Source organism: Pseudopodoces humilis, chromosome 3, assembly GCF_049639895.1.
Source record: "Pseudopodoces humilis isolate 2021_Gansu_Grassland_sample_001 chromosome 3, ASM4963989v1, whole genome shotgun sequence".
In the NCBI taxonomy this organism is placed as follows: Eukaryota; Metazoa; Chordata; class Aves; order Passeriformes; family Paridae; genus Pseudopodoces; species Pseudopodoces humilis.
The window spans coordinates 108,143,227-108,162,261 of record NC_142202.1 but is presented as its reverse complement, the minus strand read 5'-3'; the positions used below and the strand labels follow the sequence as shown (position 1 = coordinate 108,162,261).

The window sequence follows — 19,035 nt, the reverse complement described above, 5'->3', positions numbered from 1 at the left end:
GCACTTAAATTTCAAGTGTAAGAAGCTGATGTCTGTTTACTGCTATTTGTCTTTGGAACATAAAGACATATGGATGATGACTGGGAGGTTCTTCCGGTTCTCTGTTTTTTGTTGGCATGACAGAGTCAATGTTTTATAGTCTGGAAAGGTGACCAGATGAATGTGCTGTATATTTCAAACACAAATACAGAAAAGTTCTCCCAAGGTAATAAATAAGCTTTCAATAGAATTGGTTCATGTTGACACAGTGTGAGTGTGATTATCTACTGCTGCTGTGGAAAAAGGACCAGGTGTTCAGTAGTTCAAGTCACTGCTATGAGCATTTGCCATGACTGACAGTCTGTTGTGATCAATTTTCCATGTTTAGCTTTGTAAAGCTGTCCTATAGTGTGTATTTTGAAATATGCTACCTGCTAATGTACTTCAAAACAGTGTATCATGAGAGAAGTATGTGTCATGGAAATTTCTTACATTTTTCTACATTTATAAGTTTCCAGAATAGCTGGGTTGAATTGGTTGGAAGATGATGTTTTCATTTCCAGACTCTTAAGTGATGAATGGCTGTTGTCTTTATGATTTGTGACTGCCAGAATTTCCTGTATGTTTGGCAATATTTTATGTCAGCTACTCAAGAGACAATTCTGTGCAGAAGCAAGACAGAACTATTCTGCTTGCTGCAGGCAGAAATGGGGGAATATGATGCTTTGAAACAAACATAGAGAGTACATTTGGCAGAAATAAAAGTCTCCAGTACAAAAAGTGTGTGCTAGAAGTTCCAGGTGCGTAACATAGGTAACTCTTGTGATGTCTTCTGTTCATAAAGAAGAAAATTATTTCTTTTGTTAAAGGAAAAAAGCAAAATTAAGTCTTTCTGTATGCACCTGTTCCTTTGTTAACAGGTGCATACAGAAAATAGTTTGCCAGACATATCATTCAAGCATCTATTGCATCTGTGGCACCATCACATAGTTCTGTTTTTTACTAAGGGTTTTCTGGCTTCATCCATAGGCAGCAGAGGGATAAAGGCTTAATTGCAATCACTGCAGCTGCTCTTGTGATTAAAACTGCCCACAGATTGGAATTACACATTGGTTTAATGCAGCTGTAAGTTCAATGACAAATAATACTTCTTCCCATTTGATTCTTTTGTTTTTTAATTAATTGTTGGGTATTATTGTGCACTGATAAAATAAATTAACCTGGGAAAGAAACTTCTACAACCATTCAGGATTTTCTGTCTTTAACCTTGTTGTGCTCTTCTGCATTGTGATCTGCAGAGGAGAGGGAGGTTTCAGTGAGAACAGCATTTTAACATTTGGCAGTGCCTGGATATTTGACTGAATTTGATGAGAGGGAAGATTATTTGATTGCTGCAGGATTCTGGAAATTTCAGGCATGAACAGAGTTTCTTGATGAACAAGTGGGTCTTTATTGCCAAACAAGCCTTAAGCTGTCAGTGAGCAACTCTCGTGGATCTTGTGCAACAGATTGACAAGTATGTGAATACACTGCTGAGCTTCACTGAGTAAACTTAAGTGTATTAAAAGTAAAGCTCACTTGCTTATTCTACTTCATACAAACCAAATTACTCTGAGAGAAGGTGCTTTTAACATCTCTGTAATTTAAGTTGTATGATACTGTCAATCACACACTTTCTGGCTATATTGCATTTTTTGGATCAAACCTGCAGAAATTAATGTGCAGCAGTTAATTTTTTTGCAAACATAGTAACAGGCTGAAGTGTGCGAATTAACAAAGCATTACTGTACACACAGTGTCTGATCCTTGCCCCTACTGGGCACTGAGTGAGAAATACTTGCCCTGTGGTCAGTGATTCATAATTGGTAAATCTTCAGCTGGAACTTGGTGGGGGGAAAAAAAAAACATTGCCAGCAATTCCTTCCACCGGACATGAACAAAAATCTGCCAACCACCACCAAAATATGACCCAGTGTCATATTCCTAAATTTATTTTATTCTAATAGCTGACTATGCAATTGTTTCTTCCTCCCAAAAATACATGGGACTGTCACAAATGAGCACTGCTGTGAGGGAAATGCCTTTTGTTAGCAGTCACTGTTAGGTTTGTCTTTTGAACATGCATAACTTTCAAGTTGCATTTCCCAGTCTGGGTTGTACTCATTGTGCATGGTTTTTTTTTTCCTTTTTAGTGGACTATATTGTGGAATATGACTATGATGCAGTGCATGATGATGAGTTAACAATCCGAGTTGGGGAAGTCATCAGGAATGTGAAAAAACTGGAAGAAGAAGGATGGTTGGAAGGGGAGTTAAATGGCAGAAGGGGCATGTTCCCTGACAATTTTGTGAAGGTGAGTATTCTGCACTGGCTTGATTTTACTGTGATGGTGTGGCTGGGTCATTGTTACTGAAATAGTCAGAATACACAACAGTTGTATTTGTAACAGGATGATTTTTTTTTTTTTTTAATAGGAACACATTCAAGGTGCTGACAATTTTTTTATATGCTTTTGAAGGTTTTTTTTAAATTTAAGTTCTGCTGTCTGTTCTTACTTTAGCATTTCTTTTGGTCTGTACCCTTGCATTATGTGTTCTGTGTCACTGTCTTCTGCAGTGCACCAAGTTGTCTGTGGCCATGGTTACCTGCTTTAGTGGGATGAACTTACTTAAAAAACAAGAATATAAAAAACCCTAAACCTACCTCTACAGAAGACATCCAGTCATGAGAGGGTTGGGAAAGTGGGGTCACAGGTCAGTCAGCTCATCTATAATGAGAAGCTGCATCCTCAGGCTGTGCTGATGTGTATTCTTCAGCCTGGATCAAGCTGCTTTATTTAAAGGGGCAATTCTCCTTTATCCTGGACTCTGCTGCTGGCACTGCCTTTTTTGTGACTCTGCGAACTCCTTGGTATAACACTTCCATATAGTCCAAGTGAATGTAGATACTTCCGCCTCTTTTACTTATTTAAATTAATTCTTTGCAAACCAGAATTATCCAGTGTATTTTATGGTGATACTTTCATGTTGTAAAACCCAAGGGGACATTGGTCCAGTGCCATAAACACTTTTTTACACTTGCTTATTTTAAATTTGACAAATTTTCTGAAAAATTGAAAAAGCAAAATTATTCTTTTCAGTTGTGTGACATTTTCAAGTTATTGGCAGTTAGTTTGAAGTAATTTTTGGGTTTTGAGTCCTGTATAAATAGTAAATTGACCTCAAGTGGTGTTTTGATTGTTGTGCTGCTGTTCTTAATTAGCCCTCAAGTGCTGTGTAGGAAGAAAGAATCAGACTCTGCTCTTTGCTGGTTTGTGTGTCATCAGTTTGTCCTGCTGAAGAGCAAAGATGGGTCAGATATGACATGTTTCTGTGTTAATTACCATACTTATTGGTGCTTTCCTGCCCTTCTGCAGCTGTGGCTTTTATAAACTTTGTTTAAAATTATTTCCATCCTGGCATCTCAGCTGCAGGTATTTCTAACTTTCCGGCTGTTCATATGCACATGGCATGGTTGGATGTCCTGAATTACAGGGGGCAGTCAGTTTTCTAGAAGGCCTAGGCATTTAGAGAAGTGGAAGGGAAGTTGTGTAGAAGAAAATTATCACTTTTGTTTCATGACAACAGGGGTGGCTTGCCTTCTTGGTGCTGGAGCTGAGTTCAGTTATGAGGCTGATCTTGGGAACTTTTCTTCAAGAAGGTGTGTTTAGGCTGGAAGGCTGTTGTGCAGTGGTGAGATCATGGGAAAGCATTGATTGTTAAAAAAGTGAAAGTTGTGTGCTTTCTTCATGGTTAATTTGATTATAATTTCTTTGTAAAAGTTAATTTACAGGTAGTGATAGTTTTGAGAGACTGTTTCTGGGAATGCTGTTGCAGAAGAGTGTTTTGGTGGTTTTTGTTAGTTTTTTGTACCTCCTCACAGACCATTCTCATTTGCCACTGTAGTAGGTTGTTGGATCATGCTGCAGGATCTATGGGATGCTGCTCTGACCAGTCTGCTCCAAGTACCAAGTCTCAGCAACTAAACTCAAATGCCCCTTCTTAGCCCGGTGTGCTGTTAACACCTGCAAGGTGTGGGTGACCTGCTGGAGGGAGGTGGAAATAAGCTCAAACAGGGCTGGACTTTGGCCCTGTGATCAGGAAAGTCCCTCAAGAAATGGATTTATTTTTTTGCTGCTGAGAGCAACCCTCCACCATTGGGAGTGATAAGAACAGTGAGGATACTGACAAGAGAAGAGTGTTGTTACTTCTCATGACACACATGAAAGGGAAGGAACACAAAACTCTGGAAGAGGACAAAAATGTGACCAGAGAGCACAAATTGCTGTGGACAGTACTAAGGGTTGCACCAAGTTTTACATATTTGGTTGCAAAATTCTGGGACTGTTCTTAAATATTTATTACTTCCTCAAAGGATCATCTTACTCTCCTGTTATAATTCCATGCATTAAATGAGGATCTGGCCTGAATGCATTATGTGGTTAAATTTGTGGTAGCTTTTTGGTGACATATATATACACACTGGTTTGTTAAGGAATGAACTGAGTCCAGGATATAGCCTCTCCATGCAGACTATGGATGGTAAATTATAATCTGTGCTGATCTGGAAAAGATTAAAATTTGAAACTGAAAGTGCATATGTTATCCACTAGATTTGCCTTCATGTGTAAAATTTAAAAACAGTAAATATGACAGATGAAACTTGGTGACGATAAACATGTTTTCTTGTTCAAATGTTATATGTTATTAGAGAAGATAAATTATTTTTTTAAAAATAAATGAAAGCATTTGATTTTCATCAACTGTAAGATAATTGGGAGGAAGGTTCTAATTCTAGTTTGTTTTTGCTAATTTTGTTAGTTTGTCTCTTCTTCATCCTGTGTGAGGGCAGGAAAAGAGCTTGTTGCCTTGGTGCCAGCTGCACAAGGCTGCTTCTTGCCTGTTTGAAGGACAAGAAAAATTTGGACGGAAGGATTATTTCTGCGTGCTGCCTGAATATGTTGTATGCCCCAGATTCAGACTCTATCCTCACTGCTAAAGCAGATCAGTCCCCTTCTGTTCCCCCCTTCTGGGCTCTGCCCATACGTTGGATTTACTGACATTTTATGCCACTTCTCATGCTTTGACAAATGCATCTTTCTGTTTGAAGTATGACTAAGTGCTGTCAACTTAATTTTGGGCTGTTAAAACAGGAAATAGCTTTTTGATCGTCTTCCTTTTATTTCTCAAGTCTTCTGAACACTGTAAAATAATTTTAAATTGCGATAGTAGGTCTGTTTCATGTAGTGGTAGCAGTTGGGTCTTTGCTGTCAGAAGTGCAGCAGAGGAAGCTGATACTGTGTTTTTAATTTGGTTAATTTGTTTTTTGGTGTGGGTGAGCTAAGCACTATGTGACTTTGAAACACTCCTACAAAGAAGGGAATTTATGGAAGCTTCCTGTGGATACTGATAGAATGCTGATGCTTGGTACCTTATAACATCATCTAGTAACTTTTTGGTTGGGTTTTACTGGCTTCTACCCAAGGCTTTTGCATATTGATGGGGAGATCTGGGAGCATAATCAGGGCTTGGTGATGTCTGGTTCCTCGTGCCAGCTGGGGACAGGATGTTTTCTGTGAGCCCACCACTTGATGGGTTAATGAGCAGTCTGAGATTGTCTGTCCCAAAAGGTGAAGTTCTTGGTGCTGACTTGCATCATTTTGCTTTAAAAGAAAGAGAGCTGGTAGTCTCAGCTGAGGGCAACCCCATAAAGGCTCTGAAACATCCTCAGATACTACAGTGCAGTGCCACTGCATGGGGTGGGGAGTGGGAGGTGTTGTAAAGATTGGGTGGGAACTCGATGTGTGGGTTGTCCAAAGCAATCCTAAAACCAGAAGATGGTGGTAAATGTACAGTTGAAGACAAGTAGGTTAAAAAAAAAAGTGCAAGCAATTACACTGCCTACTTGTGAAGCTCATTTCCTTGAATTCACTTTTCAGTGCTGTAGCTTCTTAAGGATGTTCTGCCTCTATTGCAGAGCTGGATTTTGGAGTGCACAGGTTTCCAGTGTTACTAGCAAAACCTGGTGTGAAGTTCCTGTTTGAACTGTGTGCATATCCTCTTTGAAAGGAGTTGAATTAGAGTTCTTGTTTCTGACATTGTTATTGCCATTTATGTGCTTCTTCTTGTATGGGCAATTTAAAATAAACAACTTCATGAATTTCTGAAATGAATTAGCAATGGAACCTAGCAGACTTTTATTGTTTTCTTTGAGAGCAGCTTTTCCTTTCTAAAATCCATCACAGTGAAAAACGTGCACGTATTTGTTTGTTTCCAGTGTGATTTAGAGAAGTGCAGTAATGCTGTTTGATGTAATGTGTGAGATTTTTGGAGATCTTAAGGTGTGTGAAATGTGGAAGAGTTTTTGGTTTTGGGCTGGGGTTTATTTCTGTTTGCTTCTAGACTTTATATAATATACAGGAACAGTTCTCTGAAAGTAAAGATTAAGAGTCCAGGCCTTCCCTCCTTCAGGAAATCATCCCAACCTCCCTCTTTCTCTGACCCAATGAATCTTAACTCCTTTTTTTTGCATTTACTTTGACAAGATATGGACTAAGATTCATTTTTGTTGATTTATTCATTTTGAGTAGTTCTATTCACTCTCCAGACACCTGTTGATAACTGAAAGTGATGATTTGGTATTCATCCTTCTGCTTATTTTCTTAAGGTTTTTGTCCCTACATAGCTGAGTTTTTTTAAGAACTGAAGTTCCTGGTTTTATTTCATTTATTGCTATCAGTTTTGTAAATAGCTGTATTGTGAGTAATAGGCTTTACATGGTAGTAAAACCAGTTTGATCATAAGCTCAAGGCAGTAACTCGGATGAGGGAGGAGCAGTGGATAGATTAATTAGTAGCTTTCTTCTGTCAAGGCAGAGAAGTTTGCCAGCGGGCTCTGGGGACATTCTGGTGAGCGAGCTGGACACTTCTCTGAGCAAGTTTGGGACATGCAGCCCCTCAGCCTTGGAGCTGGTGCAGGGACAGCTTCCTGCCTGCACAGGTGTGAGCAGCTGCTGCAGCTCTAGCGCCCAGCCTGGATCCTCTCCAGGTTAACACGTGAACTTTGCTCACTGTGACATTTTTCTTCCTTCCCCTAAATAAAAAAACCTGCAACACTGAGCGTGTTCGAACAAATATGTCCTTGGAAGTGGTAAGCTTGTTTTATTTTCTGTATGTTCTTAACATCAAATGTTGTAAACAGACTTCGTGTTTCAGGGTGGTGAATGGAAACAGCATGAATTTAGAAGTTATGCTTGCAATATGATTTTGAGAGTTTATTTAGTATATGGTGTAAATTCTTGGTTTAAGAATTGTTTGTGTAATAAAATTTCTTGGGGTTGGTTTAGCTCGTGTCCCCTTCTGTAGTATAGGGAGATGCTTAGAGATTGCAGACAACTACTGTGCTTGCAGAAAGAGTTCCTTTTTAAAAGGATGATTTGTTTCTAGGTGGTTCTGTCTGTTCAACTTCCTGGTCCGTGTGTTTGTGGAAACAAAACACAGCCCAAGCCTCTTTTCTTCCCTTTTCATCACCCCTGGAGGAACACTTTAGAGTATTAGCAAAGCTGACCTACCTTCTTAAGCCTGTCTTTTCTGCCTATGTCCTGTGTTCTCACTGGAGGGATGCTGTTGTACACAAGTGTGCTTTGAGCCAGGGAGAGAAGTTTTGGCTGAAAGCTCCTTCAAGCGTAGCATCTTCCTTATTTCCTTTTCAAAAACTGTAAGTTGACCTCATCCAGAACTTTAAACAGGAATCATGGAGTTGTGAGGGATTGTGACAAAACAGACTCTTCTAGATTAGTTCCAATCTGGGCATGATTAAAAAGTGTAGTAACATTAGTTAAAAAAGCAAATTAATAAATAAACTTTTAAACAATGTATATAGGTTAAGCCATACTCATTAGTTTGGAATAAGTAGGATGTATTTAAGGAATAGAATAAAATGCCTATTTCCCAAATGCTGGTGTCTGCTCCTTGAAGTATTCTGTCCAAAATCTTTGCATCCAGGTAAGGCTTGGAGAAAACAAGATATACAGTAATTTATCAGTCCTGTTGACCAAATTACATTTCAGTTTATACAGCCTTTTCCTTTGCTTTATTATTGTTTTGAAGGAACTGTCCCCACTAGCAGTGGGTTGTGCAAGGAGGTGACGCAGAGTGCTCGGAGCAGCGCTGCTTCCCAAGCAGCATAGGCAGCCCTGCTGGTAAGAAGGTGATGTTTGCTTCAAAGCTGGCAGTTCTTGTTTCTCAGAAGCAAAGATTACATGCAAGATTGAAAGCCATATTAAGTAATTTTGGTTTCAGTGCTGAGTATATGAGAGAAGCGCTCTTTGTCTTCAGGCAAGAAGTGAAGCTGAGCATTCAGGCAGGTGCTTTAAGACCTGTTGCCAATGCTATGGTGCCACCCATTGTTCCTGCCGATTTTAATTCGGGCTTTTGGGGGAAATAGAGCCATTGGAGGAGAGTGTTGTATCAGGGGGTACCTTGTGCAGCCTGAGCTGCACCTGCTAATTGCATCCATTGGCACATGTCTGGGATTTGTGAGAATGGTGATGATGATTCCTGTGCTTGTGGGGTGAGAGACAAGTCTCTGCTCTCCAGCTGTTTTGGCCTGAATAAACAAGGAAACAGTTTTTTTCTAACTGGAATGTTGGTAATTGGCTTGGGTGGGCCTTGCTTATGATGGGGAAACTATTATTTCTAAAAGCAATAGTAAAGAAGATTAAATCAACTGAAATCATTGACATATAACCAATGGCGCTGATATGTCAACATTTTCACTGTCTTTGAGCTCACCACGATTTATTCTTATTCCTGTGACTTTTCCAGTTTAATCACTGGATTGACTGCTTGGATTCAGACCAGCTGGGTCCTGACCCTGTGAAGTCCCTCTGTGCTGTGACTGTATCTGGCATGAAGAGGGGGCATCTGGAGGTGTATTTGATTTAGCACTCTGGAGCTGCTGTTGCTGACACAGCTGGGCCCACACAGCCATTTGTGGGCACCTGTGTGTCAGGTTGTCTTTTCAGCTGTCACCACGTCCACACAGGAATTTCCTTTGTCAGTGTTGGTTGGGGATGTGTGAATTATTTCATATTCCGAGGCAGTATAAGCATCTTGTTTGGAAAGAAAGAGCATGCAAGTGAGTTGACTATTTGAAATACTTATCTTGATAGACTGTTAGATCTGAAATGTCACAGATGCTTTCCTCAAAACTATTTAACTGCAGGAAATTCGTTGAAATGATGTGGCCCTTTCTCTGTTCAGAGTGAGCACCTGTGCTTTAAGATGTTGAAAAAAATCACCTGAGAAGATTTCACTTTGCATTCTCAAACTATTGTTTCACTGTAAGAGTGAAAATTTGTGGCATTGTTAAGTCTTTGGTGGCTGAATATGAACACGGAATGGGGAAAGCGCTGGTGGTTCTTGCAATATTTAGTATCTTTTCAAATATGGAATATTATATATGTTGATACTGTGTTGTCAAGAGCATGAGAGAAATGGAAAAAGCTTCTAAGTTTTGACTCAGTGGCAGCAATGGTATGGAACTTTAGGGAACTTAAGGTGCTGTTCTGAAGTACAGCAGGATAAAGTGATTAATGATCTGTGTGAATACTGCTTAATATGCTAATTATTCCCTCTGATTTGAATTATCCATGTTTGTTGATCGTACCTGTGCTTCTTGCTTTTCTAAATGCCATATCAGCATGTGATGTTGCTCTGTGGTAACTGCACACTCCTGGGTAGTCCCAGAGCTTCTCTGATAGAGTGTAATGGTTTGTGTGGAAGCAGCAGGTTTATACATGTCCTTATTCCTGTAATCACATGAAGCAGTCTGCTCCTTTGTCTGTCCTTATTTAGTTGTTACACTTGATTTGTGTGTAATTTTATAGCTTCCTCTCCAAGCACAGGAGCAAGGCAACCGTTCCCTGCCTGGAGGCTTCAAACAGGGTGTGCTCCATCAGAAGGTGTTTGCAACCACCAGAGTAAACTGCACAAAGCATTGCTGGTGTCTCAGGCAGCAGGGACTGTGTGGGCTTGTGCAGGAACATGACTTTTAAATTTAGTCTTTCCCTGTATACAAAAGTCTAAAACAGAGCTATAAATATGCACCCTGGAATTAGCATATGTAGTATAGACCAGAGAGATCAGTTGTCCAGGTGCTGTTTGCTGTAATGTTTGTTACAGCTTGGGAGGCTCTGGCTGCACGTTCCAGCCATGTAATTGTAGTCCTTTGCCATATGTCTCATAAATCAATGTTTGTGTCCACCCAACAGAGTTAATATTAAATCTCTTCTTTTGCTTTTTTATGAGGTGAAGTAATCTAAATGAATTTGAACCTCAAACTTTCACAAGGGTAGTTCATCTCTGTCCTGTCATCTCTTAACATTTGCACCATTTGTGAATTTTTTTGGTAGCTCATCATTTTGGAGGGGGAAGTTAGCTCATCTCTACTGTAGTGCTTTCAGTATTGAGTTTCAGATGTATGTGTTCCTTGAACACTGGCTTGATTCTGTGAGCTGATCTGAAATTTTCTTGTGGTAAATATTTTCTAGATTTAACAATCTTTTTTGATGCACTTCACTTGGTAAAAATATATTTTGGTGTATGTATGTGAATTCATTAGCTTTGCACTTGGTGTAATAAGCTTCTGAATTCTTTGAAACTGATGGTGATAAGCATGTTACATAGATGTTTTCAAAACAGGAGCAGAAAGCAAGATGCTTTTTCAGTTAAAAATGTTATTTAATGTATGAATCTTAAAGGTAACACTTCATATTTAAACCTTTTCTAATCTACAGTGAGATTCCAGATTTATAATTTTTTATATTATTTGACAATCTCTTAAGCATTTACTTTTGTGTCCTAGGCAAGACTTGTGAAGGGATGTGGATGTGTCAGTGTTTTAACTTGTGGCCATGAGTGAAGTGCTGCAGGTTTCACAGGGAATGCAAAGAAATGGTGCTTTGGAAAAAGGATTCAGGGAAGAAGAAAGCTGAGTGTGGCAGAGTGGATGCATCAAGACAGGATGATGGTGAGAAGGAACAAGGGATGTTCCGAGTTAAACATCAAAGTGAACCTGTAGTGGTTACTGGATCCCACATTTCTCTGGACCAGCAGTAGAGGCAATTAACTGGAGAAAGGAAAAAAATGTCTTCCTGCCTTCCCCTGTGGGGGAAGCTGATAAAACACATGCTGTGGGAGCTGGAGCTCTGTCTTGCCCTCTGCCATGTGTGATTCCTGCTTTCATTGATATGAAGCACTATTTTGTGGCTGGTGGTTGCCAGGACATTAGCTGTTATTCTGTAAAACAATTACAAGAAATAGAATTAAATTAAATATATATGTATTAAAAAATATAATAGAGAAGAAATGCAATCAGCATTTTAAAATGGTTTTATCTGGCTATGAACATGGCAACACCATAAAATATTCTTAAGCTATTATTTTCAGAAGTATTTTAAAATGAACTTTTTTCTTAATTAAATGGTTAGGAAACATTGATGTAAAGATCTGTGCTTCCTCTAGTTACTCCTGTTAATTTAGGATTCCTTGCTCTGCTGTTGGTAGACCTGGTGAGCTGACTACTGAGCTTTCCTGCATCTGGGCTTTCATGTTTTGTTTGAGGGCTCTTGTGTTTTGCCAATATTGACAAGACTTTGTGTCAGATTCTGTTTTGACACTTGCTTGGTGCAAAGTTTGTGTATCCAATTCTCCACGACAAAATTGAATTATTTTGTATATAAAAACTATATGCATGTCTTTTTATAATCTGTATCAAATTCTGAAACTTCAAGCCTGCTTCTACATTACCTCCCTAGAGTGTTCCTTGTGTAGGAAAGTTCAGCTCTTTGTTCTTGACCTTCAAGTATCACAATTATTCAGTGACTCAGGTTTTAGTTTGTAAATCTGCAGCAGTTAATTTTTTATGCTTCCTGGAGATCCCACTTACTCCACATGTTGCATATTGTGAGGAAGAAGTGGTACCTTGCCTGATTGATGATTGTTTTCCTCCCACACAAGGAGACAATACAGATCTTTTAATCATACTTAGCATAGATTGCCAAATGTGTAAAAATGCTGTTAACTCGTTAAACCGTGTTATGAGATGTGGGTGTGGTTTTATGGAAAGCAGCAAGTCAGACTATGAAGGGGCAAAGGCAGGGAGTGATGCTGCCTTGCTGTTGATTCAGCCTGACTGTGGGTCAGCATTTAAACACAGTGATTCGCTGTTAAGCATTCCCTACTTCAAGCATAAATTGAGCCCCCAAAAATCAACCCTTGACATGTGTTACACTCTCCAGGAGGTAAGTTGTCTTGCAAAACAAAGGTTATCCATCTTGTCTGTTCTTGAGATGGTAGCTGCTTTCATCTTTAGGTGATTTGTTTTTATTTTCAAAAATAATGTTTAATCTTCTGGAGAGTCAGGGGCAGCCTCTGACCTCTCTCTCCCAGTCATGCTCTTCTCTTGGGAGGTGGAGCCTGCTCTGATCTCCTGAATGCTCCAGGGAAGGAGCTCAGCAGCTTCTCAGCTATTTTGGTCCATGGATTTTCTTGATGTTTCCCTTTAGTTCATGTAATGAGACAGATAGGAATAGCTGCACATTACTCATCTTTCTTTCATTGCCTTTATTAAATATTGTGCCTCTGGGCACCTACATTGAGGATGAGAAATCATGTTTTCTACTCAAGGAAGAGACTCAGGAAAAATGAAAGGGTGTGGGATATCTAAGATTTAAGGTGACTGGAGCTGTTAAGGCTGCCATATGCCTGCCTCTCTTTTGCTGTTACTAAAACTGTAAATGTGGTGTCTATATAATTAGTTATGTGAAGATATTTATGCTCCAGGAACTGAAGTTTCATTGCCCTTGAACAGGTTATGGATGACAATTACCTCCTCTGTAGGCAGCTGTACAGATTTTTATATGTGTTTATATACAGTCACACTTCTATGTGTTTTTTTTTTTTTCAGGAATGGGATTTTGCAGGCTGTGAACTTGTATAAACAGAACTATTGCCTGCTTCCAATCCCTCCCTCTCCCCTAAAATGACAGGTTCAATTCTGAGCTACTTATTTTCTACTCAGTAAAACATGAATCATTGACTTAATTTGCCAGTCCATGGGTTCTTTATTGCTCTGATGGGGAAGAAAAGAGACAAGATAATTGTATGTGTAGGCTCAGACATTTATCTTTGTGTGTTCTTTATCTCAGCCTTTTTAGAGATTGAGACCATTATCTGCTGCTTGAGGTCTTGCTTTAAAATGTACTCAGCTACTAAGAGTAATGCACATCATTTTTTCACAAACTGGTGTTACAGTGGAATTAATATAAGAAGTCTAAAGATGATTGTGTAATGGCACATATAGGAGGAGATGGCAGCTGAAGCCTTAATATTTATACTTGAAGAATCTAACTAAGGATTTAGATTTCCTGGATAATGAACTTCCCTGTGCCCTGTAATTCAGAAATAGACTTCGTATTTCTAACTCCTGGCCTTTCAGATGCTCTGACCTGCTTTCTGCATCTCCACTGCCTGGCTGATTAGAGTGCTCTTGGCTTCTGGCGAGGGAAGTGGGGAGGATCCAGCTGTCCCCGCTGGAGCCGTGGGTGGGCGAGCAGCTGATGGAGGGGAGGCTGCTCCTGCTCTCCTCAGAAGTAGGTCAAGAGCACCCGCTTATTTTAACAGCATCATGAGGCTGTGCATGCATTTACATGTGTTGCATTTGTGTCTGCATCTAAAGAATAGTTCTTGCATGCACTTAAACGATTTTGAGATTTTTATTTTTAAACATACATATTTCCTTGAGGGGTTATTAGACTGTGACAGATGCAATTAAAGCAAAAACTGCTTTTTCTTTTTCTTTTTTTTTTCTAGTTAAATTTATGTACTTTTCGTTTGCCTATCAGGCTGCAGTGAGTTTGTAAGTGTTGCAAAATACACATTTAGTGGAGATTGTGAAAACTTCAGACCTTTGACTATTGCTGTAGTTCACAGAACAAGTGGGCGCTTGCTTCCCAGCGGAGTGTGTTTTACACCAAGAGACAGTCTCTATTGACCTTGTACTGCCAAGTCATAAATTCATAAAATCTGTGCTGCTCATGGAAACACTGACAAGCCTTGAACTGCAGTGGACTGACAGAATAAGAATAATAAAATTTCCAGCTGCAGTTAATGTCAGAGTTTAATTTTGGTTTTGCTGGCTGGCAGTGGCCTCATGGTAGAACAAATGAAGTGTCCTGGAGCTTTTTGTTGATATTGTCACAACACAGATTCTCTCTGATAATTTGGATATATGAGTCTGACCTAAAACCAACCCACCAAAAACAAAGAAGGAAAACTGCCTTGTGAAACCCATGGGCAGGAGTCTTGGGCATGTTCAGGTTGGATATAGGGCCTCAGAGGTGAGACCCATGGGCAGTGCCATTTTCCAACCACTGAAGTGCAAGCAAGCTGTTTGGAAGAGATGTAAGAATTGTAAACTCTTATTAATGTTATTAATGGGGCATGAATTAACATTTGCATCAATAACTATCAGTTTTGAGATATCCAATCTGTCTTTGTGTAGAAATTACTTCCTTTGTGAAAGGAGTAGTAAGGATGATGCCCAGGATGAAGGTGCTGGCAGGGGTGATGGGTGTATATGTCAGAGGATCCTGATGTGTGCTTTTGAAAATGAATCTTGGAGAACTTCCTTACTGTTAGAAGACTGATGTGAACTACAGGGTTGTGGCATAGTGGGCCACATGCAGGTGTGGACACCAGAGATTCCTGAATTTGCTAGAGCTTGGTTTAATTTTAATATGATTTATAATGCCACAAGGAAGGATAATTAATGTTGCAATTCTTCTTTAGCAATGAGAACAAAAAAAATAGTTCTTGCTTTACAAGAATGTTACAAAGGGTAGAGAAGGTTAAATATGAAAAAAGCAGTTGCTGGCCCATTTAGGCATTTCTTACTGATGCCTTCTGTAGTTCTTTGTCAAAACGAGATTTATTCCTTGCATTTAGTCTAGATTTATTCATAGATTTATTCTGCTGTGGCAGAACTCTCTCATGTGTTTGGTTTTTTTTTCCTTGTTGCAAAGCAGCTCCATGTGATGCTCCAGTGCTGCTTTCTGACAGATAAAGTAAAACATCATTGTCTGCTCTGATTCAAAACTGGCTGGTACCAGTCCTGTAGCCACATCTGCTCATTGCAGATCTGACAGATTTGCATCCTCTTGGCTTTTGTGTGTCTTGGATTAGGATGATTTCTCTTAACTGTGTATTGAAGTGTTCACAGCTTTCCTATCCTGGCTGTGGTAGGAAGGTACAGAGAGTACCTTCCTGGTGCTACTGCACTCTCCCACTGGCTGTTCTTTTTGATGTCTGCTGAGAAAAATCTTCATCAGTTAATCTTCAGCCATTGAATCGGGAAGCAAGATTTTCTGCATATAATGACTGTACACAGAATTATTTTAGATCCTGTTTTTTAAATGTAATTCCACTATACTTCCTGCTAAAATTTGCCATTGCCTCATGTTAGACCTCTGAGTATTTTCTACCTGTCACTATTTCAGGTGGAGACTGAAGCCTGGCAAGAAAGCCGCTCAAGCATTCCTCTTTTTGGTTTTGGCTCTTTAGTCTTCTGTCTGAAATAGTTTCCTATTATTTATAACCCATCCATTATTTTGCTGCTTTTGGTGCTGGACTTGGAAGCATATTGTCTGTTTAATTCAAATTACTGATTTAGCTGGTGTTTATCTCACACCATTTTCTAGCATTTTGAAGTGGTGTGTGGTTTTTGTTCTTTTTTCTTTCAATAAATAAATTAAAAAAAGAAGAAAAAATTCATGTTTTTGACCAAACTGCCATGTGGGTCTTCTCCACTGTGTTTTTGCATCTCTGTGCTTTTGCAAAGCAATTGAAGCAGCTGCTTCTGAAGTCTTGTGAAAAGTGCAGACCTTGGGAAGGAGCCTGGAGCTGACTCCTCATTGGAAAGTGTTACAATTGAGAAATCTGGGGAAGTACTAGTTCCTGGAGTGGCTTGGAGATTATGGAGCCTGTTTGAAATGTTTAACAAAAAAATTATAATTTTAAAAATCCAGGGGCAGGCAGAAGCACTCTAGGCAGATTTTCAAGTACCAGTCTGTTTTTAAGGTGAGCAGAATGGCCTTGTCAGCAAGGCAGCTAAAAAGGTGTTTTGGAGGTGACAAACTTTTCAGCTGTAGCCAAATTTAATTGCTTATGGTTCTGTCAGACTTGTAAGTAACAGGCCAAAAAACAGCCGTAGGCCTGAGAATGACAAAATCTTTGAAATGTGAAATGTCTGCTCAAATGGGAGGTAGACAGGATGCTGTTCTATTCAAGAGGGGTTAGTTTTTTGTTTGTTTTTGTGGTTTTTTGAACTTGGAAGATGGGATAGATTTCAGCAGAGCTAAGATCTCCAGGGCAGAAGTTACTGTGGAGGAAGGAGAGTAACAGCAGGAACTACTCGACTACTTTTTAAAAAGCCTTTTTTATGTAATGTAGATGAGTGGGAGGAAAAATCCTGCTGTCCTTAGTCTTGCTCTGTTCTTTTGAGAAATAGGAAGATAGTTTGGTCTGTTTAACTTGAGGTTCATAGTACATTCGAAAGCACCAGTGGCTGTTCAGACCTGCTGAGTTTCCCAGCTGGACAGCTATAAGTAAGAAAGCTGGGCTTTAATGGTCCAAAAAGCACCAGACAGACAGGTCCTGGGGAATATGTTTCTCATATTTTTGGCATTTTATCAATGTGTGTGCTTTGTTGTCTTGAAGCTCATGTTCAAGAGTTCACATGAGTAAGTGTATATATATGCCTTGCCAATTCTGTTTTCAAGTATTAAATATTTTATTGCAGCTAGAGCTGCAATAGCTCATGGATCTGTTAACCAGTGGCTACTGATGGTGGATACAAGAATTATTCTGAAGTGGATCACAAAAAGCTGCAAGTACTTACGGCTGTTTGCATCCCCAAGAATGCTGTGGAGGCAGACAGGACCGTGGGTGCAGAAAGGGATTAGACAGCTCCAGCTGCAGGCACAGGAGGGAGAGTAGGTGATCCATCTCCCTGATGGAACCCTCATGGGTGTTCTGGGAATGTGGGAGGATCTGAGCTGCAGGAGCTCTAAAGAGCATCTGGGATTTTGGCTGCTGGAAGCTGTGTCTGCAATTGATGGGCCATTGATCCGACTTAATGGGTTTGTTCTTGTGCAAAGTGATGATTTCCTTCTTTCAGAATATCTGTTCTCCAGTGGAATCCCATTTAATGAGCTGATGCAGTAGAGTGACTGTTGCTGCTTGGCTTTTTTGTCAAGAACTGGTGCTTTCTTCTTTATTGGCTTTTCAGTCTTGTTTGGCACAATGAATTTCATGCTAGTATTCTAATTTAGAAAGATTAGAAGAGTGGAAGACATTAACCAGAAAAATGGTATGTCTGTTATTTTCCTCTTGAATCTTTCCCTTCACTTGCTCCCATTTGTTTCTTGGAGCTCACTTTCTTTTCTACTCATATCTTTCAGCAGTCCAATTGCATCTCTCATCTATAAACACCTTGGAGCTTTCTGGGGCAGAGATGATCACCTGATACAGTTTTATATACAAAAATATTTTAGTACCCTCCCCTGTGGTCTGTTGTTGAAGTAGTATTTATATTTTTAAAAACATTTCCAAATACGAGCTGTTACATAAAAGTTGTAATGTGAGACTTCTGGGCTCAAAGCTCCTTTTCTGAGATTTAGAGTAGATGGCTAAAATGCTACCCCTGTTTCTGATTTTTTTTCAGCACATTACCTATTTACTAGTATGGAAAAGTTTACTTGTATGGAAAGGTCAAGTTTATTACAGCCTTGGGTGTGTTTAGTTGTAGGATGAAGTCCATTATTTTTGAGTATATGTCATTATACCACGAAAGGTAAGTACTTGAAATGTGTTAGTCTGTGGAGCACCTGTTTAAAACCACTGACCTCTTGGGTGATATAAGTGGCCTGTGAGTGTTTTAAATCTCTTGTTTCAGGAAGTTAAGAAGGATGTAGAGCCCAAGAATGATGCTGTGCCACTCAGGAGGGAGAAATCTGGCAATGTGGCCAGCCTTGTGCAGCGTATGAGCAGCTATGGGCTTCCAGCAGGAGGATTTCAGCCTCATCCCCCGTCCAAAGGCTTCAAGAAGAGTATGTGGTCTTTCCAATTCCTTCAATTGTGCATACTGCTGACATGCGTTTTTCAAATAAACATGAACTATTTAATTCATTACTTAGTTTTAAGGTTACATGGAAAATTAGAAACAGAGGAGGAAAAGCTGATTCTAAGACAAATTTTGATCCTGTATTTATAGGCAGAAAGCTTAAATGTAGCTTTTAACACCAGTAATAGGGATGAATTTTCCTGTGAGCAGGATTTAGACTCCTTCTAGGTATCAGAGAGCTCCGTAACTTCATTTGAGTATTGTATTATCAGGTACCTGAATGGAGAGCTATAGGCCTGTTTATGATAATAAAAAATTTTCCTGTGAAAAGAACATTTGAAAGATGAAAACATCAGGTTTTGCTACAAATTCAGGGTTCTGACAAGGAAACACTGTGTAGTTCAGATTCCTTCTGATAGACTTGCTTCTGGTGTGAAGTAGGGTGCAGTTGGGGGTGTTAACAAAAAGTGGAAGTTTTCCTTTCGTTGTAACAGTGACCCTCAAGATGGCAAGGAGTTTAGCACTGGTGCTTCTGTATCTGTGTTTTCTATGTTATAATGCCAGATTTTATATCAAGGTGACTATAAAGCCTAAAGCAGAAAACTTACCTTTCCCTGCATCCAGAAAATGGGTTTGTGATTTGTATTTGGACACACCAATCTCTTATAAGATACTGCTTTAAATTTCTGTGGCTTCCTCTGTCTTACAAGGTTTTGAAGGCATTTATGTTTAAGCTTGCTTTTTGGAAAAGAATTCAGAACTTACTGGTTCTGGCATGTTTATGCTTTGAGGTTTTGCCTATAAAAGAAGAGCCACTAGTAGTCTTTTAAAACCC

The 19,035-nt window shown here is 39.5% G+C and overlaps 1 protein-coding gene across 3 annotated transcripts in view; it reads left to right on the top strand.

Annotated features, from left to right (window-relative positions):
- CD2AP (CD2 associated protein) overlaps positions 1–19,035 on the top strand; it is a 77,700-nt gene that overhangs the window by 20,190 nt on the left and 38,475 nt on the right. The window contains exons 2-3 of one of the 3 annotated variants that reach the window (XM_014251489.2): positions 2,172–2,332; positions 18,033–18,186. In XM_014251489.2, the coding sequence (XP_014106964.2) occupies positions 2,172–2,332; positions 18,033–18,186 (315 nt within the window). Of the gene's footprint in view, positions 1–2,171; positions 2,333–6,914; positions 7,167–8,196; positions 8,218–18,032; positions 18,187–19,035 lie in introns of those variants that run through there. The other 2 variants (XM_088053582.1, XM_088053583.1) reach the window with 2 other exon arrangements.